Source organism: Perca fluviatilis, chromosome 16 (genome assembly GCF_010015445.1).
Source record: "Perca fluviatilis chromosome 16, GENO_Pfluv_1.0, whole genome shotgun sequence".
NCBI classification, from domain to species: Eukaryota; Metazoa; Chordata; class Actinopteri; order Perciformes; family Percidae; genus Perca; species Perca fluviatilis.
This window is the reverse complement of record NC_053127.1, coordinates 28,689,170-28,712,214: the sequence shown is the minus strand read 5'-3', so window position 1 is coordinate 28,712,214 and position 23,045 is coordinate 28,689,170. Positions and strand designations below refer to the sequence as shown.

At 42.6% G+C, this 23,045-nt stretch overlaps 1 protein-coding gene across 1 annotated transcript in view; it reads right to left on the bottom strand.

The window, feature by feature from the left end:
- Nucleotides 1-22,657, bottom strand: part of spns2 (spinster homolog 2 (Drosophila)) — a 60,979-nt gene extending 38,322 nt beyond the window's left edge. Inside the window, exons 1-2 of the mRNA XM_039777280.1 lie at nt 22,197-22,657; nt 1,891-1,956 (exon numbers count right to left, since the gene is read on the bottom strand). Of these exons, the coding sequence (XP_039633214.1) occupies nt 1,891-1,956; nt 22,197-22,428 (298 nt within the window). The 5' untranslated portion in view covers nt 22,429-22,657. The remainder of the gene's footprint in view (nt 1-1,890; nt 1,957-22,196) is intronic.
- Between the last annotated feature and the right edge of the window lie 388 nt (nt 22,658-23,045).

Genomic DNA, 23,045 nt, shown 5'->3' with positions numbered 1-23,045 from the left:
GAGTCTGAACCATGACAGGCCGGGACAGGCCAGGCAAACCAAAACTCACAGCAGCCCTGCTTTAAGCCTGAACAACAGGGAGCCTCTCCGAGACGGTACAGAGGGCAAATCAGCTAAACATGCCCCCCTACTACATACAACATACTGTGTGTGTTTAAGTGTGTGTGAGTCCGTGTGGTAGTGTGCATAACCCAGATAATGAGCCAATGCAAACAGAATTAAGAGTCAAACACCCTTCACGGTTTCCTGTTTCTTGTTACGATTTTCGGTGCAGGTCAGTGTGTTTTCACAAATTCAGGTACCCTGATTAAATAAAACTAATAAAACGTGTTTGATTCTACATATCAGGACCATTACCATTCTGTACAGGTATCATATGATGATGGAACACATGTCTTGAGACCACTTAGGTAGGGTTAGGGTGGTTAGGATTTTTCTTCATCTTGTAAATAATATTGTATAATACATGTTTCCTTTTTTGTCCAAACAATATTTATAATGTGTATTATTTGCTAGTGTCTGGGCCCGTTTACACAAGCTTTAAAAAGCTTACCAGGGTGTCCCATTTGACATATCTACATTTGTCTTATGATTGTACTTGTCGTTTGTGAATCAATGGAACTCAACTGAAGTGATACAAAAAAATTGCTTTGAAACACCATGCCTATTTCATCTTTTGGCTACTGCTGCTGCAAAAAAATCAACAAAAACATAAAAAAAAGAAGATGAAGGGGAGAAGTGTGTAAAGGAAAAAGAGTTTCTGGTAGAGAATTAACTTCAGTGAAATATAGATTCCTCATGCTGCAGTCAAACTGGCTGGAAATGAGATTTGGAATTGATAAAGTGGCGTATTCACTGAAAAGCCAACAGAACACCGATTTATTTTCGGTGCTGGATATTTCTGTCCTCGCCACACCATTCGGCTCACCTAAAGTTAGTCTAAGAACATCAAGCGAAGGGGGAAAACACTGGGCGGTATTCTTTCCCCTACAAACTCAAACCTGCCTGCCTGCCCTCAATGGCACTTTGTGTGCAAGTTTGTTGGTGTTTGAATGACTTTGAGGGCACACGGAGACGAGACTGGGTCCTGTCCTCCAATGAGAGGGCTTTGCAAGGTATCTCGCTAAAAAGGTGAATTCATCGAGGTCTAGAGTGGAACAGGAAACCCTGCCCTGAGCCAGAGTCCTCTGACGCTGCGGGTACATGCATGCAGGCTCTCAGGAGAACAGCCTGCCTGGCTCCTGACTGTGTTTTCCTTTCTACTGACCTGCCCTGCTGCTGCTGCTGTTAGGAAATCTCCCTCCCTCACTTAAGCCTGTGATACAGTGGTGCTAAGTATTCAAAATATTTAGAAGACCTCAACGTTGTTGGTGGTTTAACTTTCAGATACTCTTCTGATCAATGTCCATGGAGATAGACATACATTCTTGCAAAATAAATTCGAGGCAGTATGAGGCAATTTATCTTGTAATTTTCGGAATTCTGTTCAAAACGTTCGGCTTTGCAGACTATAAATTCGAGGCAGGAGAGATGAGTCAACTTTTATCTGTTTTCTGAGGAAACTCAAACTGTCTATCTGTTTAAATGAAGCACCTTGATTAAGTTAAAAAGATAAGAGCTTTTAGTAAATCATTTTGTAAATGAACTCCATGATGTGTAGCATTCTTATACATGTAAATTGTGCTGTCAATATCTCTACCTACCTTGGTAAAAGTGTGTAAAAAAGAGCATTTTTGCTAGGACCTGGGGTCAGAGCCGCTGCCTTTCATTGCTCCATCCAAAACACAAGTGTTACACAATGATTACCCTCATCACACGAGAATGCGTTGAGGTGTTGAGCTGAAATTCTTCACAGCTTCAATTATGGGATTAAAGGAGATTTAGACCTACCTGTTTGCAACAAGCCAATTCCACTGTCTGATACGTCGTAATGCCGCTGGATGTCAAGCAGAACCCCTGTAAACAGAAGGAGAGAGGAAACATGAATGTGGTTTCAAGACATAAAAATAATCATAATAATCACAGGTACTGAAACACAGAGCTCTTTTTGATTTACAGTTAAATTGATTCGGGCTTTGTGGTAGTCTTTTGTGGCTTGTGATTATTGTTGGATATGATGGATAGACAGTACTCAAAGGCTATCATTCACTTAACATCCCTGAAGAGTGGTCTAATATCCCTGATAAGTGCTCTCTTGGCTGCCATACAGAGCTAAACTTTAAGTAAATGGCTGCAAACATTTCACCGCGGGGTGCTATCTACCAACAATTTCTGGTGTTAAATCGCTAAACACACAAAAACACTTCTGTAACACACACACACGCGCACACACAGCTCTGGGGAGCAGCTCTGGGGAGCAGCTCCAGCACAGTGACTGGAGTTGATTTTTGGCTTTACCAGATGACACTGCAACCGCCTGTATGAGGGCAATATTTCTGGTGGCTCTCATCAGTCCCACAGACATGCAGCAGCACCATACCATCGCTCCACTATGAGAAACCACAACGCCTTTGAAGTCGTGTTAATCCTGTTACTGTAACCCGAGAGCAGTTATGCTGGAATGGAGAAAAATTCACTTAGTGTGCATGACTCTGATGCATTAACGAAGTGAATGGCACCTGGTGCCGGGCCAAAGGTAGGACAGGGAATGCATGTGAACAGCTGAATATCTGCTCATCACAACATTATTACTTATGTGTGTTCAACGATTGGAGCATGCAAAGCAGGAACAAGAAATCTCATAAACTTTTTAACACATCATAAACATCAAAAGATCAAAATGAAGAGGAAGATCAGAGGATGATTGATTAGGGTTAAATAAATCCTTTCATAGTGACCATACAATTTAAAGCACCAGTAAACACGAAGCAACACGTGTCATCAAATGAATATCAAATGAATTCTGCCCCGCTTGAGACCACCGTAGTTGGGGTAGGTTCAAAGTCTTATTTTCTAACTGAAAAGAAAAGAGAAAAGGAATAAGTTTGCAATCGAGATGCAATGGGGGTGTACTTGGTAGTGCTGGCTGTATCTCTGTGTAACTGGCAGGCTGATCCTGAGGATTGCAACACAGCTCATGAAAATGGAACAGCAGCATGACTAACATTTTAAAAAGCTGGCTGCGCCGTCTGAGCTGTCTGCTCCTCTCCTCTGAGGCCCAGCAGACCAGCATGACCCAGCATAACCTGACCTCTAGACTAGTGCACCTGAGTCTCTGCAAACTTTCAGAAATAACTCATTGCATCATGCCCTTGCCATCTCAAGGTGTTTTGCCTTGGAGGATGATGAGAAAGAGCACAGCCAAGCAGGCAGATAATGTACTCAACGTAATAGATGTTGATTCTGCTTTCCCACGGCATTGGCATTGGCATTGGCAGTGTCAACAGAGAGACACAGAATGCTTAAAAGGCGACGCGATGCAGAGGCAGATGCAGGTTGGACTGGGACTGCGAGCAGAGACATACGTCAGATTCCTGTCACCTGAGTCAAACCACCTGCTCACATTCTCACACTACAGGCGGCATTCTTGTTCGAAAGCTCCACTCACAATCCTTTGCCTTGTTTCTCTTTCATAATGATGTGACTTATAGGAAAGGTGCTCCTATGCTAGTGATCAGCCAGTTTCAGTGAAACCAACGCTTCAGTCTACTGTCAAAAATGAGGGGAATCTAAATTTCTTGAATGACCATTCGGCAAAAACACTTCACCTCTTCATCAAATGTGATAACGAACTTTGTTTCTTGTTTGCAGCTCTCACAGCAGCCGGTGCACACAATGCGGCAATTATGCAGCAACTGCCTCAGGACAGGTTAGACTCAATTTACATTTCTCGGCAGGTAAATCTCAGTTCATTACCAGTCCAAGTAGAATGGAGGAAATCGCATGTTTATGCACCTCAGGGATATAGGGACGCAAAATAAGAAAGCAGGTAGGGGGTTTGCTGAGCTGATCTGCCACCCTACACTCACACACAGACTCGAAACCACTTATGTTCATAAAACACATCAGGAAGCCAAGCCTACATGGCCTTGGCAGACAGGTTGACAGTGATTCTGCCCCCCCACCCCCCCATGTCACGCCAGTCTACAGCGACAACAGTGTTTAACAGTGTGCAGTACAACTGCAGCTGTACTCTAATTAGCCTGGAAGAAGTTCACGGGTGCACACACACACACACACACACACACACACACACACACACACACACACACACACACACACACACACACACACACACACACACACACACACACACACACACAGCCTGCTGAGAGGGGGATTCCTATGCCAGATGGTGGAGCGTCCCTCCTGGACAGAGTCTGCATTTGTCTGAGCCACACCCGTCTACACTTGCCACACAATTACCAGACAATTAATAAAGGTAGAGTTGGCAGACTGTTAGTTACTGCAACATGACAGAGCTGTGGATGTTACTACAGTAATAAACTAGATTCCTCAAACAAAGGTAGATATTCTATGGGAAGTTACTATGATATGCTGTACATAACATTCTTGATTACAGTAGCTAAATCTGTGTCCATTTCAAAAAATTGGTGGATGTCAGATTAAAGCAACAATGTTTATTGTAGTAGATTCAAGTGCAATGAGCTGTGTAATGAACTGTGCTAATCTGTAAGGGATTACAGAGAGCCAGCAGCTCTGTGTTTGTGTAGCAGCCTATCACAACTATCATCTCTACTCTCAATGAGGCCTTTTAATGCTAGGCAATCAAACTCTGTCCTTTTGATTTCCCTGCTCCCCTACGCTTCCCCTTCCACCGCCTTTCAGCTGTGTCGCTTCTTTTCTTTACGTTTTTTTTTTCCCCTCAGACTGCCTGAGATTCATGTCTTTTGGATTTTGGAAGGAAATGTAACAACTGTTAAGACAGAGAGATTCAGTGATGTATGTGATGATGAGGTACCACAACCAAAGCTGGCAGCACCCTGTTTAGTTGCCATGGCAATGCCGTACGAGGTAAAGGTCAATAAGACCACAAAGGAGCTGAGCTTTTCCAAATCTCTAAAATCTCTTTTTCTACACTAAGACCCTGATTGCAGATGCATCTCACAGTGCAGCATCATGCTTACATGTCCCTAAATTACACAGGTTATTATATGATGCCAGAAACACCAACACCGTAGCAACAGTGAAAATAAATTGTAGCTATATATCAGGTCACCACTATGGTTGCGACAATATTGCAAATTAAACCTCACCAATGCATTTAATGCATTAACAAACGTTAATGAGTTTCTCAAGTCTCAGGCCTCCAGGGATGTGTGTTCATGTGAGCGTGACGCCAAGCAAGGAACATGGCAGGAATGTGGATCTTCCTGACAGCACACAACAATAACAGTGACTTTCATCTTCATTCACAGTATAAAGTACAGTCACAGCTACTTTGCAGGCCACTCCCTCTGACACACACACACACACACACACACACACACACACACACACACACACACACACACACACACACACACACACACACACACACACACACACACACAGAATACTGTACACTCCCTCAGTTTACTTTCAAAGAAAACATAATGAACATGCTTGAAGGGGTGCATAAACCCATACAGTAGCAAAGGAAAATGCAAGATGAGATCTCCCTTCTATCACATTTACATCTCCTAGACAAAAATAAGCACTAGTCAAGACCAAAGAGAGATTGCATTTTTACTTAAAGGTGCATTTTCTCATTCATTCAGAAATATACACGGTTCAGTCTCACAGTGATCACTGTGTGAGTTCTCTTCATTTTCTTACAGGTGTCTCATTTCTAGAGTGTCAGCGAGAAGAAAAATGAGATTAGTGCAAGCTCTCAAATAAGTCTCAGTATGATACCAAACAATCGGATGCACTACACTCAACTGTACACTCAATTATATCTCAGTTTATAACATGCACATCTCAGTGCCCTGGTAGTTAACTTGGTAAAGCATGTGCCCCATATAATAGAGTAACGGTTCCAAAAGTAGGGTCTGGGAACCCCCAGGGGGTCCTTAAGTGGGTTCCCAGCACAAAGGGGATTAATATATATGTTTTACTATAATTCCATCCAATGACAGAATGTATGAGTGTTTTGGTCATGGGTTTCATACACTTTCTGTATTAAAACATTTAAAGCAAAATTCCTATCAGCTGGCACCCTGGGACACAATCCTATAAAATGGAGGTCTGTGGTCTAATTTGTGTCAGGTGTTTTTGCCTATGACAATGTTCAGAATTTGTTCAGAATTTTTTGTCATTCAAATTTCTGACTTTGAACCGGCAGCTGTCCTTTAGTCCATTTGCTTCGACTTGATTCAAGTGACACAAAACTGACTTGTTCTCCAGTGTAACAGTACAGTCACGAGCCACATTTCTGTTTCCTTTGACACTTAAGGATTCATGACGGTATTGTGATGCTCAACTGTACATGCTATACGGCTGGAGACAGTTGCTCCCTGCAGTCAACACACAGAGTTGACACCGAGTCTGGGGACCAGTGTGGAGCTGACACTTATTCCACCCTCTCATAAAGTCTGCCTTTATGACCACTTTTTTTCAGTGTAGCTGAAGAAAAAATGACTCAAATCGGTGAACGTTAACATGCCACAAATACTGCATTTAGAGCAGTGAATGGTGAATGATCATTCTTCCATATGAATAGTACTTTCTTTCAGTCTGTTCCATAATAAGGCCACCAGTAAACTGTTCAATAACTGTAGGATTTGTGAATCAATGTAGAGCAATGCATCTCCATAAAACTGAGACAAACATCTTTTTTTCTTTAGCATCATGTTTGCAAAAAAACACCACATATAAAATATGATATAATATATGATGACATACAGGGGATTTTTTTTTGCGATTTCTGGAGGTAAATTTACCCAAAGCCGTCAGTTCAAACAACATACAACGATGGCATGATCCAGAGGAAACATTTAAATGAGGATACAGCGTGCTGTTTTTGCAAGGCCAGCTATCGTGCAGTGACGCACACTGCCAGCATTATTCCTCTGGGACCACCATACACTCACAAACAAGTGAATAAGTGAACACACACACCCACACACACCACACCCAATACGGCCATACGAAGACATGCACACGCAGAACTCCATCAGCTTGGAGAGGACAGATTTCATATCAAATCCCCAACAGAGACGCACGGATCTCCGGCCCCCCTTGGTTCTATTTCTGCTCATAGAAACTAGGCTAAGAGGAAGGAGAGAATAGCGGTCCAATTTAACTGTGACGAGTGTTGGAGAGACACAGAGAGAGAGAGAGACAGACAGAGGAGAGGAGTCATGAGGAGCAGGGAAATAGGTGGTGGCTACAATCGGGTCAGTCAGGGCTGGATTCATTTTGTAAAGCATATGTTTCCATTGTTTATATATATATATATATATATATATATATATATATATATTGTAAGTGTGTGTGTGTGTGTGTTCCCCTTTCCCCTGGATTCACTGTGTGTGTGTCTGAGTGAGAGGGAGTCAATGGATGGAAGTCATTCATTCTGGCTAGAGTGTGACGGGCAGCGGTGAACCGCTCTGCTGATGTGGCCAGATCCTTCCCCTTCATTCCTGTAAAGGGGTGATCCCTTTTCATGTGTCAACCCCATCAGTATAAATAGTCTGGGAAAGGAAGAGGGGGAGCAGAAGGGACATAATGAGTGAGGAGAAAGTGCATCTTTTTGGGTTGTTTTTGTGACCAATCTTTAGATTTAAGCGTGTGAGAGACATCGACTAACAGCGCGGGGAGGTGCAACAGAGTGCAGAGGCAGGCCGTGCTGCGCAGCGTCTCAGACTGCAGCGAGGAGAAAGCTGACCACAAATATGCCCGACTGTGGCCGGCGGGCTCCTGACCGACTGCTCTCCTCCCTTGCCATGTGGCCACAGTGGGCGGGGGAGCGCTTTTTCCATTCCACTTCCTTTCCCTGCCACACAGAAAGGAAACGTACTGCAAATGTCTGGGAAACCATGTAGAGCTGGCTGCACGGGAGGGACTTCAAAGCTCGTACAAGAGAATAACATCCACAAGAGATGGGGAGTGTGTGCACTAGTATTTTTCCTGTTGGTAGCTAGTCGAACACCCAACTCTGTAAGACCTTACATCGTCATTCCATTGACAAGCTTGGAGGCTACTGTTTTGAAGTGAGAAATAAAATACTATCAATCCGACTCTTGAGTCGTGTTGATTAAAGGAACCCTGGAGAGCTGTTGACCACTATGCTATGGAGCAATGTTTTTATGAGTGAGTCCCTGTTTTGTTTGTGCACACAAAGACGGACCCACAGACACGCGTACGAGCATACGTTGCAAATGTTTTATGAGGAAGGAAACGTGTTTGTTAAACCTTAAGGAAACTGTTCCCTATCCCAGAAATAGTGCAGTATATAGTGTGTTCGCCATTCTGTAGTGGTGTTCTCAGCGGTTAATTTTATTCACTATATAGTGCACTATAAAATACCCACAATGCATACTGTACATATCATGTACCCTACATTTTACACCTGTATACCACAATGCAAAGCAGTCATGTTTTCCCAGAGGAGAAGAAGAAGCAGGACCCACGAAAACTGAAAAAGAAGAATGGACCAGGCTTTCATTTTAGCATGCAACATATATACAACCTTTCACTATCTTCCCAAGTGCTTGGTTTGTTTCATGGATGTATTAGAAGTATTTTTATTTCGGTTTGTTTACATGATTCTGGGCGCGCCCACTTCCTTCACACAATTAACCGGCGCACACTTGTCTACTGACGCAACAATGTTTACAAAATTTCAGTGAGTGTCCGAAATCTCAAGAAGTCATTTCCTATATAGTTCACTATTTAATAAATACTATATAGGGAAGGAGTGTGTGAATAAAGGAACGGTTTCAAACACATCTTATGTGTTTTAGTGAGAAACACTATATGTAAAATAACTCTTTTTGTGGAGATACTGGCCTATCACAGACATATCGCAACAGTATCGAAACTGTTTTACAGAACATATAATGCAGAAATGCTTGGGGTGATTTATAAATGGTGTCATTACGTAGTTTGTCCAGCAGAGCGTGGTCAGCAACTGAATGATGCCATAGAATGTAAAAAATAATGGACGTAGCATCGGTGACGTCACAATTTGATTTGTCGACTGCTGTGCTGTCATTTCTAGAATTGGTTGACAATGTAATACATTGTATGTACAATGTACAGTATAATAATGTTAAATATTCTTTAATAAAGTTAATTGAAAGCAGCTTTCTCAGTAACTTTGCATAGTCATATTGGTGCAAAATCAGTGCATAATCCACATAGAAAATTACTGTATCGGCCGCCATATCGGTAATCTGTGAATTTTTCCCCTCTAAAATTGGTATAAAATCCCACATCGGCTTGGCTCTATTTGTTTGTTTCCAAGAAAACTCCACAGGGCCCCTTTAAATGCAGCTTTTGACACGATTAATGTAAAAGAGAGAAACCCTCCTAAACCTGCATGATGTGGACTGTGTACATTAAGGTGAGGCTGTTACATTCAGGATATTTCACCCGATAATATTTTTTTTCTTCGCACATTCATCCATTATGTTACTCATAACTAACACAATATAACATAACATCAGAATTGTTTGTGAAACCCAATAATCCCCACCTTTCAAACACTTGCATGCACAATAAAAAGTAGATCCACTCCAGATAAAAAGTGAAAGTCAGACTACCGGTTTCAGTTCATGTTACTTTTTCTTATTTTGCTGACGTTGATGTGTGGATGTCATATCAAGCCAATTCTTAAAGTTATGATAGTTTACTAAATTCCAATACACCACTATAATACACCAATATCAAAACAATCAAATCAGAACTCCTGCCAGTGTGTGAGGACGAATATGCTGTTATTTCAGTGACATTTGAGACAGCTTTCACTCTAATCTTCTAAATTTGTGACAGCCAAACTGGGGCAAAATCAAATTAAAGGCCTGTAGTTTTGCCAGCCTTACCACTTTGATTAATAGGGCTTTTTTTTCAACCTAATTTTCTTTCACTAATCAAAAGCTTGAATTCAGCTCAAGGGCCACGGTGCATTAGTCCCAGCCAGTACGTGCTAAATATTTGAAGGTAGTGGAGAGGATGCGTAGTGAAGCAAGAATCAAGGGAGCAGACTAAACCTATAGCTCATCAATAATACACCCAGGGTTAGCCCACTTGTACATATGAAATAATGCATTAGATGTATTGGAAAGAGATGCAGTGAAGCAACGCAAAGGTATGTGAGATGATATGAGACAAGAACACTGAACAGCAGTTGAACATAACCTTAAATGTGGCCCCAAAGAAGGGTTATTCATGTGGAATTTTGATAAAAGAGCCACGTTAACCAGAGAACATCACTGAGAGAGGCTCAAACAGTGTCCAGTTTAATTTCATGGAGAAGTAATATGGACATTGTCCTTTTCACAAACCCACAGACAATGCCTTGAGGTTTACATTAAATTTGAGTCTTGGACCATTTAAACGTATCAATCTACTATCCACAATGAGCGAGTGCTTTGAGTTAGATGCTAACATCAGCATGCTAACATGCTCCCAATGACAATGCTAACGTGCTGATGTTTAGCAGGTAACGTTTACCATGTTCCCCATGTTAGTTGAGTGTGCTAGCATGCTAACATTCGCTAATTAGCACACTAAATTAAAAGTCAGGGGATCCCCAAACTTAATAGGATCTTTCCCCTGGGGTGTCTTGAATGTCTGTAAAGGATTTCAAGAGATATATTTTAGTTTGGACCCAAGTGGTTACACACGTATGTGTGTGTGTGAGTGTGTGGTTTGTGTGTGTTTGTGTGACACAGCACATGTGAATTTGAAAGATCCTGTCAGTAATCCCAGCGCTATTTTTACATACGTAACAAGGATTAAAGTCATTATGTGTGTGTAGTGTTTTTAATGAGATTTAATTTCTCCTCTCTCCCTTTCTTTTCTTTTTCATTTTATGGGGATGTGGGGAATCCGCTATGGGGCACATTGAAACATCTTGTTCCAAAATTATCACAAACTGTACGTACAGTCAAGCTGTCTTAAATGATCTTACTTAATGATGCTCATTTAGACAAGGCGTCATTAATAAAATTTTCTAAAGATAAAGCAGCATGCTGTAAAATGCTGATGATATATTCATTTTAAATACTTAAACTTTACAGATCTACTTTAAAAATATATATATTTCTGTGCTCTCTGCTTGACACCTGACTCATCTCCTTCGTCTGACTGTGAGCTGTAGAGCATGACGATAAGACGTCCCCAGGCTGTCGAACTGACTGTCTAGACTGCAGAGCTGTTTCTCTTAAAGAGAGGGTGCAAAGTGACCCTAAGCCATGATAAAAACAGAAGAAAATTGGTGAAGATTTGTATTTTCAGCTCAATTTAGCATCATACAGCTACAGCGCAGCTATCGTCTCTGGATAATCACAGTGCTTAAGCTCCACGAAATGAAAAATTCAGGGGCAATAGTGGCCCAGCTAGATCCATATGGCTAATATGTATGGCCCGTTATTTTTTATTTCTGTTTTTCAAGACAAACATACAAGAACGTATTGTTTATTGTGCGTTTCTAGTTTTTTTTATTCTTAAAAATGGGTGAAATTGCAAATAATACATAAATCTGTCTCATATAGGGCTGGGTTAAAATAATCGATTCTCCAATTAAAATCGATGTTTGTTTGAGTGATCTGATATTGATTAATAAAATCCTGAAATCAATCTTTTAATATATGCCTTTTATTGACCCCCCACCGCTTGTACAATTTAGCATAAGTTCTCTAAGAATCTCTTTTACAAGACATACAAAAAAAACATATGGTATGGACATGAAATAAGTACAAATCAGTTTAAAAAAATGCATTTTGGGTGAAGATTAGTAAAAAATGTTCTCCAAACATTTCTATTTCATACGTGGATCTAAATGTGGCCTGGCGTTTCCTGACTATTGTTTCTTTCTTGACTTGGCACTGGAATGTCACCACATCTCTGCTGTGCAATTTAGCATCCATTTTGTTACAAGGCTGCTCGAATGGATCATCTAGAAGTATGACTGATGAAACAGGCTTTCTATCATATAAAGGTTTTTTTTGTGCACAGTGATAACATCTGTCATAAATGAGTTTGTCACGATTCTTCACGGCAGCCACAACTACTCTATTTGGACCATAACTAATGGGATATTTCTTTCACTCCTATCCAGTGCAATAAATATAAACTGTGTGTATACTGCTACTAGTCTTTAAAAACTCCTGGGAGTTTATAGATATATCAATATGAATGAATGAATAAACATGATATTTTCCCCCCGTCTTCAGGCTTCCTCCTGTATTCCCATCACAACTAAAGCCAGAGGGGCACACCAATCACACATGAAAGCATTCTCATTCTGAGATGCTGTCAATGTGACCTCTCTACAGCTGTACACATGTTACTCAAAGGCAATCCTACCAATGCCTCTCTCTCACTGTGTCTACATTTGAGGGGTAAGCCGCTCATTTTCACCTAAATTTCATCTCGGCCATGGGGAGGACAGTTTCCTTAACACCGTGGGGTTCATCTTTCACTGTCTCATGAATTAGATATGCATCTCATTACTTCCTCTGCTATTTCATCAAACACTCTGAGAAACCCAAATATGTCTTCATGCACAAAGTTATAAAAAATGACCTCCAAAGCCAGTTTGAATATTTTGTGCATGGTAGGGTTTACATTTTGTACAACTTTGTAATCTGCAAGTGCCTTTATCATTTCAAACGTGTCTTCAATTGTAAAAATGAAAACGAAACTCTATAACTTTAGAGATTGAGTTCTTCTTGGCGTGGAAAAAAACACCAAGGGCATCCTTTTTGTTCTTCTATGACTTCCTCCACATACCAGGCGTGTTTCATTAAAGAATGGCCCAAATACCTACAGCCCAGTTCACAACCTCAGGCCGTATGCACCTATCAGTCAGTCATTAAGCTTTAATAAGAAAAATGCACATGAAGCTTTGACTGGTGTGCTGCCCAGATACTTCCATCAACAACCTGAATGATGACATGGGCTACTGCAGTCAGCCGTGGTCTTGTCTCCTAAACATCCCTGAACATCTAAGTCGTGTAGAACAAGTACCATTTCATTTTACGCCCCAGCTACCACATTGAGCAACAGATTCAGATATATTCAGTGTTATAAATACATGCGATCAACATTTTTGAAGTGGTGTGTTGACAGGCTGCCTGCAGATTTATGTAGTTAAACATGGACCAGTAAACATTTATGGTGCTGAAGAATCAAAAGAACGCTGTAATAACCCTCCCTGGGCTGTGAGGCGTAACCCACCATTCTGGTGTACAACTGCGCTGCGGGAACAAACACCTAAACTCTGCCTGCTATTGTCTCAAAAGCAACATCCCCCACAGTGCAGACAGAAAATAAACACAGATACACAAAAGTCTACTTGCCTACTAATCAAGCTGTGCAGTGCAAAATTGCAGAATTTAAATGAGAGGCTGGACTAATTGGATAAGATAATGTGTTGCTGGCAGCCCAACATTAAGTTTAATACCTGCACATGCACAAATGTGACAGCACTGACGTCTTGGAAACACAAAACCAATGACACATTCTCATAGGAATTCAATCCTAAGTGTGAACCTTTTACAGCAGAAAAACACACCAAGGGCTGTGCGTGTGTGTGTCTGTGTGCGTGCGTGCGTGCGTGCATGCTTGCGTGTGTGTGTGTGTGTCCACCTCTGACCCAGGGCATTAACAGAAAGATCCAAGTCTTTGACCGAGGTCAGCACCCCCATTGAACCGGGCTCTTCCCGCAAACACAGTAACGTTGGAGCCAAACATAATAATGAAAATCCTGCTGCAATCTCATCAAGCTCTGACAACATGACAAATATCCACACATGAAATAAAAAAAATAAAATAAAAAAAAGCTGATGAAACATGTGAGGGAACGCACAAACACAGACAAAACATTATCCCGAGCCTGATCAGTGGATATAAAAGATTTCATAATCCCTATGCCAGGCTCTACTATTTACTCTATCACATATCATGTAAATGGGGCGGGTAGGGGGCAGAGATTACATTTTTCCTCAACATGGAAGGCTTGTCAAATATAGGGCTGCTGTACATAAGCACTGAAAATATTATTCTAGCAGCTGTGGGAGCTTCCAGGAGCTGAGAGCTAATAGCGCTGCTAGCTGCAGGTCCGCTTTCACAACCGCTGGTTGTAACTCGTGCAGGTCAATATTAGATTCCACTCCTCTCAAGAACAACTTGTTAATGTGTCAGAAAAAGATCCAATTTCAGTCTGTCTCAGGACATTACAGTTTCATCATTCCAAAATTCCAAACTGCTGTTGTGTTGATCAATATTCTGTGTCTGTGTGTTTTGTATGTGTGTGTGTGTGTGTGTGTGTGTGTGTGTGTGTGTGTGTGTTTTTGCAAGGATAAGAAATGGATTGCATTGTCTTCTATTTCCATTTCTTCATGCCATGTACTGGCGGTCTCAGCCAAAGCACTGGACTCCGGGGAACGTTCGAATATGACCTTCACAACACAGACACATTTCACTCGTTTGTGTTGCTTTGTTTTGTCTTTAAATGTCTCTCGGTGTGTGTGTTGAAATGGATGTGAAGGCCACGAAGGGTTTTGGGTGGCTGGAGGAAAGGAAAATTTACAGTGTAAAAAGTCATATGACAAAAAAAAACAAAAACAGGTCTGTGAGTTTTTGACTGCTCAACTGTAGAATAACATACGTTATTATTGCTGTTTTCTTAGTGTTATCCCAAATAGCACATTTTACTAATATAAAAACAATCTTACATATTTGCATTTCAACAACATTTCCCTGTTAAAATTTGCAGATATAATCATAAGAGACGGAATGCGGGGAGTGATGAAAGCACATTTTTTTCCTATCGCATTTCCTAAGCAGGGATGAGCTGCTATTTGACAGTGTGTCAAACACAGCAAAGTGCTCAACACATCCCAAATCTCTCCTCCTTCCTTCCTGTGATCTTGCCGTCTGCTTGAAGAGATGAATTTCAGCTCTTTCTTCAGATAAACCCTGCAGACTTCCTACATAATGAGACAGGAAGGGAGGGGGGCGCCTTTTTTACATGGGGGCAAAATTGCGAAGGGGTGTTTGAAAAGGGTTTGGATGGAGACTGTTAACCCTGAGCTTGTGCTTTTTGACGCATCTCGCTGTCACTCCAGCATGTCTTACAAACCGGACTGAAGTTTGCAGATACCGTGTTTATCTCGGGGCTGCAATCCTTAAGCAAACTTGTAGGTGGAGGGCACAACACCAAAGAAAACACCACCGCCCCGTCCCTATGTCCACACGCTCCTCTGATGACAAAGGGGAGGTCGGTGATTATCAGCCTACCGCTCGCCTTCACGCGTCAAAGATCAACAGGCAGCTTGAGCAAGCACTGCCGTCTTTTACGAGTTGGCTCGTCAAGCTACTGGAAGTTCAAAAATAAGAACCAGTTAAGAATATACCTGATAAGTAAAAGCCACTGTATGTTAAAAGAGCCAATCAGATTTTTGATGTTGGATTTCGTTAAAAACACGATGTGTGGCTTGGTTCTAAATGTGCGGCAGGGTAGCGGCTAGGGTTTTCAAAGCCTGACACACACAGCATGGAGACAACGGCCAATTGGCTGAGTTATTATTATGTCTCAGATAAGGAGAATGTTGTTAGATGCAAATTGCAGCAATCACGCACTTAATAATAAAGTAATCACGGTTTTAAAGTACCTAAATTGCCTCCGTGAGCTGTTTCGCAGCTCCAACTGCTGACCGTGTTGGTGAGCGGGCCAAATCAATGGGCCAAACTACAAGAACTAACTTCCGGTTGTTTCCAGAACATGTTAGCATGCACCTGTTCCTTTCACCTCATGCAGTTTCCTGACCTCACGCGCAAACATCTCTCTCTTCAACTCCCAATTTCAAAACCTCTGGTCTATAGCATGGGCAGCACAGAGTAAATATAACCTCTCCAGAATGCAACGTATGTAACGACCTCATAGCTGTGATGAGTGATGCAGGATGCAAGGTTGGGTGCCAAAATAACAGCTGTATGGAGGGGAAGAGTCACAACCATCAGCAGAGCCATGAAGCGGTGCGTTCATTGCCGTGGGGGTCACAGGGTGAAAGCTGCTGCTAGCGAAGTGTGTCTGCTGGAGTAAAAAGTATGGAGTAGCCACATGAAAGGGCCAGCACTGGCAGAGGAAGAAACTCTAATTCCACCGGTTACTATTACAGACGTCGGCTAAATCAGAGCCTAAAGAACACACAGACTGTTTTCTCACAGCAGTGGGAATGGCACGCCAGGATATAGACATAAAGAGATCAGTGGGATATCTGTGGGAAACCAGTCTGGAAAAGTCCACTTGCTATGATATCATGCCATTGTGATTGACTCCATTTAGCATCTGTTGAATAGTGTCAATATTGCAATATTGTCCATTGCTTTCAACAGTGAAATATAAGAGTTTGAAAGATGTTAAAATATTAAAGAAATGCAGAAGTGATGATGTCTTTCAAAGAAACGTGTCATACTGTACAGTGCCATTAGTCTAATTGGAAACAGCTCGACATCAGAGAGAATAAGCACGGTAAGAAAGAACGCAGCAACCCTATAAAGTAAATTACTTGAGGCCCTTCCATCTTTTTAATGCCTCAGCTGTTGTTTGGGGACCTTTAATGTGAACGCTATAAAACAGGAGAGGGTGAAATAGGGAGTTAAGGGTGAAACAACCTAAAGCCCGAAGCCACTCGAACATGGCCCACACAGCCTCTCACACAGTTTAGTAGCGAGGAGACACTTCCTGTATGTCTAATCCTGACATATTCCGCTGTAACACTTCATGTTACTGAGAAGATCTGCGGTGACATGTTTCTACCAGCAGCTAATAAAATGTCACAGAGACATTCTACACTTGGGATTGTTGCGCCGAGAAATGGGTTTCTACTTTGCCCAAAATGAGATTTTTTTTCTCCACAAATGTCCCCTGACATACACCTACACTATCTTCACTTCTCTTCTTGTCTAGCCTGTGTGGAACTGAAAGTGGCGCGCTTTCTTCAAGTTTGAGCGCTTCCGCCCTAGAAAGAGCGCTATATGTCATGACAACAGACAGGAAAACAGGTAGAAGAAGAAAAAATAGAGAAGAAAATAAGATCAGCATTTACCCTGTGATTGCCTTATGAAGAAATGCAGAGGAATGTCTTATGTAGATGGTGATAATGAGTAGCCACAAAGGAACTGGACAAAGCAGTCAGGAACTAATCTGCATAGCCTGTCAGACTGGGTAGATTGCTACATCTTTCTTACTGTGCGACAGAGCTTGCCTTAAGAGGATTATCACCACACTGTCATCTGTGTCTATAATGCATGATGCCCAAAGTTCCCATGCAAGGGTCCTGCACTTGTCCAATGGGATGGGACCCTGTTTTATTTTGGTATTCTTGGAATGACAGCTTGATTGAGACAACTCAGATTAAGGTGCCTGGAAGAAGCGTTAATCTGCAACTCCCCAACATTTGTTGCCTGTAGATTAGGCTGCAGTCAGCCGTACCCCCCAAATTGCACCATTGCTGGCTGAGAAGGGGGTTACTCTGGGTGCACAGGAAGGGGCAGGGGGGGGGGGTTAGAGTTAATACACAACAGGGTTTACTTACTTACAGAACAAATAACTTTAAGTGCTGAGTGTCTGCCTCACATAGCCTCATATTCTTTGAAAAAAACGCTTAATCTCCTCTTTATGATAAGCTGTCGAGGAGCTTGGACTGTCTGCTGTGGGACTACAGAGAGACCAACACCGGGATTTAAGGTTTCAAAGCTACCTCAAATTAAATGAAATATAGTGGCCCTCTAAATCTCAGAGCTCTTATGCACTCTAAAAAGCAAATTGAATATAAGTGGCTGTGGTTTGACCGGCTACTTCCAAAGGCCAGACACAAGTGACCCAACCGGAGCATCGTAACTCACCCAGCTCCGCTCTGGCCTCCACTCCAATCTTATATGGTCGAATGGATCGCCATCTCATGCAGCGAGCACTAGGGGCGCGATCAACCTCATCAGAACACCCTCAAATGTCCCAGACGCTCCCCATTTCTGCCTTGTCTGCTTCACAGACAGTCGTAAAAACAAGCACAAGCTTCTGAAGGAGCACTAACAGGCCAGGCCTGAGCCACCAGCTGAACAGCTGTCCAACTTACTGCATAGAGTTCTAGCTGACTGCTGTCTTTCACACTCTCCTTCTCTTCAGCAGACCTGAATCTTAATATTGGTATCCTCTGTGTCTGCTCACACTTAAATTTGGCCCGTAAGTGTGTCTGAGAAAAACCAGATCACTGTCTCTTTGCCAATTCCACAAGATAGAAATATAGAAATTGCAGAAATTTGAACTGCCAGTAGCCCTCTGATGATCCCTAGATGAACAAACCGCATTACTAGAGTGAAACAGATAATTAAAATGCGTTTTAAAAGAGGAGAAAAAAAGAGCAGTATAAGGGATGGAGAAGTGAAAATGTATTAATTTGATTACATTGCAGGGAATTGCCTGTTGAAATCTGAAGGATGACACAATCAATATTGTTTTTCACCCATTGTGGTGCCTTACTGAGAGACTGGAACATGCCGTCCAATATGCAGCAGCTTAATTCTCATACAATTAAATTGTTTTCTCCTCACATACTGTTTGCATTAAATATTCAAGTCTTGTAAATAGACATATTGGCGGAGCATCTATCAAATTCACAACAAAACAACGAAAAGACATAGTGACTTCTCTCTTCTTTTGTGGTTTTCACCATAATCTTGGAGAAGTCAAGTTTTGGAATCATAAACTGCAGTTTATATGTGGTGTTTTTATTATTTTGTGTGTGTGTGTGTGTGTGTGCGTGTGTGGCTTCACCTCTGACACTGGGGATTAACAGAAAGATCTAAGTCTTTGACACTGCCGTTGTGCATTGGTGGGTGCAATTTTCCCATCATTGTTGTGGAGCAGAATAGCCCCGGTGTCTGGAATGGTCACCCTCTGTCTCTGTCACAATGCTTTAGTGATCCACACACACTACAGTAATGGCTTGCTGGTACAAAGACCTTTTGACGTCGGGAGGGGGGGACGCCATCGCTCGGGTTCAGTCTGCTTTCTGAGTCCACTTCCCTCTGACTGCCTACCACTGCAGCAGCAGCCGGCCCCTCCCCTCCCCTCCCAACTCCCTGCTCTCATTCATTCAGCCCTTCTTGAAATGGTGGGGAGAGTCTTTTCTAATGTGTGTGTGCTTTCTGTGGGTGTGCGCTCATGCTCGCTTAATTGACATTAAGATCTATGAGTTGGGATGCGCTGTGGGTACCTGCTAGTGAAGAAAGAGAACAAGAAAGCTGGAGAAGCAGAAAGCCGAGTGATTAAAAATAAGAAGAAGAGACAGGGAGCTAATGGGAGACCGAGTCCTGATAAAGAAGAAAGGTACATCGAGAAGAAATGGAAAGCGAAAGTGGACAGATACTTAATTTCACTTAGTACAATGTAATAAGTAATGTAATAAGAAATTACACCAGGAAAAGACAACATTTTGTCACATTGAATAATAACCAAAAACCTGCCTTAATATATAATCCAACAGCACAATTTTGATAGTATATTGATATATCATACAGATCTACTTTACACCCCTACACACAAACACACACACACACACACGCACACACACACACACACACACACACACACACACACACACACACACACACACACACACACACACACACACACACACACACACACTTGGAGAAAACACTGTGTGCCACCAGCACATGGGCTGCTTCTACCACCTAATTGCTACTGCGGTGGAGCTTACACAGCAGGCGAGGGGAGTAAGGCTTGAAGAAAGTAAGAAGGAGATGGAGAATAGCAGATCAGCTCTGGCTGTATGTATTAGTTGTGTTGGATGCACAAGGTTGCGGCCCTGATACTGAGTGAGCGTCCGACGCACATGCTGCGCATGCATAATGCAGAAGACTCCAGCAGTGTTCAGTTGGCAGGGATGGAAAGGGAACGGATGGAAGGGACCCCTCTGCACTAAATGCACTGAGCCCAGCCTCTCCCCACGAGGGTTAGCCCAGGCTGCTGCAACCATCCTCCCTTCCCCAGCCCCAACATCCTGTGCTCCCTTCCTCCTCCCTTTTCACACTTTGTCCTCATCTCTCTTCAGTCACTCGTCCTCCTGTCACATCACAGCAAGCGCTCGGAGCGCTCCAGCAAAGTTAACGGCTTTGCAGAGGAATTTCTGCCTTGCAATTTGTGGGATATAACGAGCAGAGACTGTAGTGGCAGGATCATGATGGAAAGGACGGAGGAGAATAGGGCTGTTTTTGAGCCCCTTAATGAGGGGTTTTCCCTGATCAAAGCATGATAGAGGGAGACTGATGCATCCATGACTGAGAATGAGGATGTGGCTTTTTAAGCTATCTGTGGCTGAGTGGTGCTTGAAGATGCTATGATTAGATATGCCACATCAACACATTCTCGGCTGTACAGGTCGAGGAGCTAAGCCTTACCGCTGTAATGATCATTCAGGTGCCCAAGGGCTTGTAGCTTCTTGACTGCACCTGAAGCATTCAGGATGATGAGCCATGGGCATGTGGCTACTTAGGTGTACACATTGTTCTGTTTAATAAGCCACTCCCTCTTTCTGCCAGGGGCTACAGAGTGAAATTACACCATTGTTTTTGATTTATCAATTTCAGAAACCTTAATGTCATTTAATTATATGCTATGTTGCAAATAATTTGTGAAGAAGTAAAAAAAAATACAAGATTTCCTATGGACTTCTGTTGTGGGACTATGTCACTATGTCAGTAAGCGTATCGATAGAAACTTGCACTTTAATCAGGAAGGCATCTCTTTGTACAGGAGAGCTTATTCTCCCCATGAACAGGCTCTCCTCCATTCTCCATGCTGCAGCAATAATTTTAACCCATTCAGTGCCACAGTCCGATGTCCAAGCCTTGATAAGAAGCCTACAGTTAATACATCATCCAGTAACCAAATATTGGTAAAACTAAGATGAAGATAAGCTGTTAACTTGGCCTGACGTAACACTTGTTCATTAGTAACAATATGTTAAACCATTCTTGCTTCACAAGGAATCCCTATTAATGAAATGAAATCTAATTCATTTCTGGTGTGAGGTGTAAGACTACAAACTGAACAATTTCAATAATTTGAGTCTTTTTCTTACAATGTTTTAACAAAACAAAAAAAACAAAAAATGTTTTGCTCTTCAAAATATGCCCCATTACCTTACTGAAATCTGCTCTTGGCTTTTGTTTTAACATCTATAATTGGTCATTTTAGTCACAATCCATGAATCTATTAATTCCATAATTGGGCTCATACAAATGCATTTTCCGCATTTTAACACACTAAGATATAAGATTAATTTCCATCTGTACACAGTGTTCAGTTGTAATAAATGATGTTCTGGATCTCAGCTACGGTGGGGAAATGAGGAAACACTTGAGGGGGATGAACACCACATGGCCTCATCCCAGGCAGCACCACACAGCGAGCTGCCGCACAAAACACAGCCGATGGCTGGAGATGCTGGACTGAAACGGCGAGGAACTAATGATTGATTCCTCATAGTGATACGCTCTCTATCTCTATTTGCAGTCGCTGAAACTGCTCTGACACACACACACGCACACAGTGCGAAAGCATGCAGGCAGGTTCGTGGATGGAGAGTTGATTCGCCTTAATTGATCGATCTGCAATTATCTACCAGCCCCGGGTAAAAAAACATTACTGTCCAGCTTTTTCTTGAGTGATAGCGAAGACATATGGGCTGTGTGTTTGAGTTAACCACAGCACACGCAGTCTACAACCATGAAAACTCCTTTTTTAACAGCCTTGTGGTTTGAGCAGATTGTCCACTGCGCTTGGACAAGCCCATTGTTCCGCCCGTCTCAGCTGAGGTGTGCGGGCTGCTACAAGACTGGAACAGCGCACAGGCAATTAGCGCAATGTATACAATTATACTCCAGCAAAATAAAGGAAACTGCTCTGCTGTGTTTACTGGAACCCCTCAGATAAATAAGAAATAGATGCTATTCTGATACAGGTCTAATAGAAAGGTAGAAGTCAGGTCTCTTACCGGCTACAGTGTATCTATCCATGTAATTGAGGACGTTCCCAAAACTGAGGATCCCGGCGGCAGCAGCCGGTGAGCGGCATCTGAGCAGCGCGGCGCGGAATTTGTGCCCCGGTTGACACGGGTGAAGGTCCGGGCTGGATTTGAGTGCGGGACTCATGCTGCCTGACAGCGTGCGCACCTCATCCAAACTGCTGCAGCCTTCAATCTCGCATCCATCGCTCTCCACACACATATTCTCACACGAAAGATCCAGCGCAGAGAAAGAAGAGAAAGAGAATGGAGAGGGTCGGTGAGAGGTCTCAGCGATGGGTCGGTGATTTCAACTGAAATGATTCGCGGTGGAATTGTTGTCTCAAGTGTTAAAGCGCAGGAGTCGCTCTTGTCGGGAACATATTCTTCTAGCAGTGCAGTGCGGTGAGGGACGGGCTGTGCGCTCCTTGGTGATTTTTTTTCTAAGGAACCGGCGCTATAGTGCTAGAGTGCAGGGGGTGTGACCTGGCTCTGCTAAACTCCTCCCCCACCCCCACCCCCTCGAAGGTCGGCAGCGAATGATGGAGCCGCACCTGATATCATGGTGCAGATGCCGGGGAATTGCAACCGGAGCGTGGTGCGGTTGGAAAACCCTTTCTGTTATTTAAGGACGCTGACAGTGGTGGGAAACGGGTGGGTGGGTGTGACTTCATTTATCTAGCCTATATATGTATTAATCCTCATCCTTCACATTTATTAGGGAGCAATGACTGCTGACTGAGAAAATATTAGGCTACTGCTGAATAACTATAGACACATTTAGAGAAGAAAGGAAGCCGCATCGCCCTGGTCTGCTCACATTTTTTGGTAAAGGGTCAC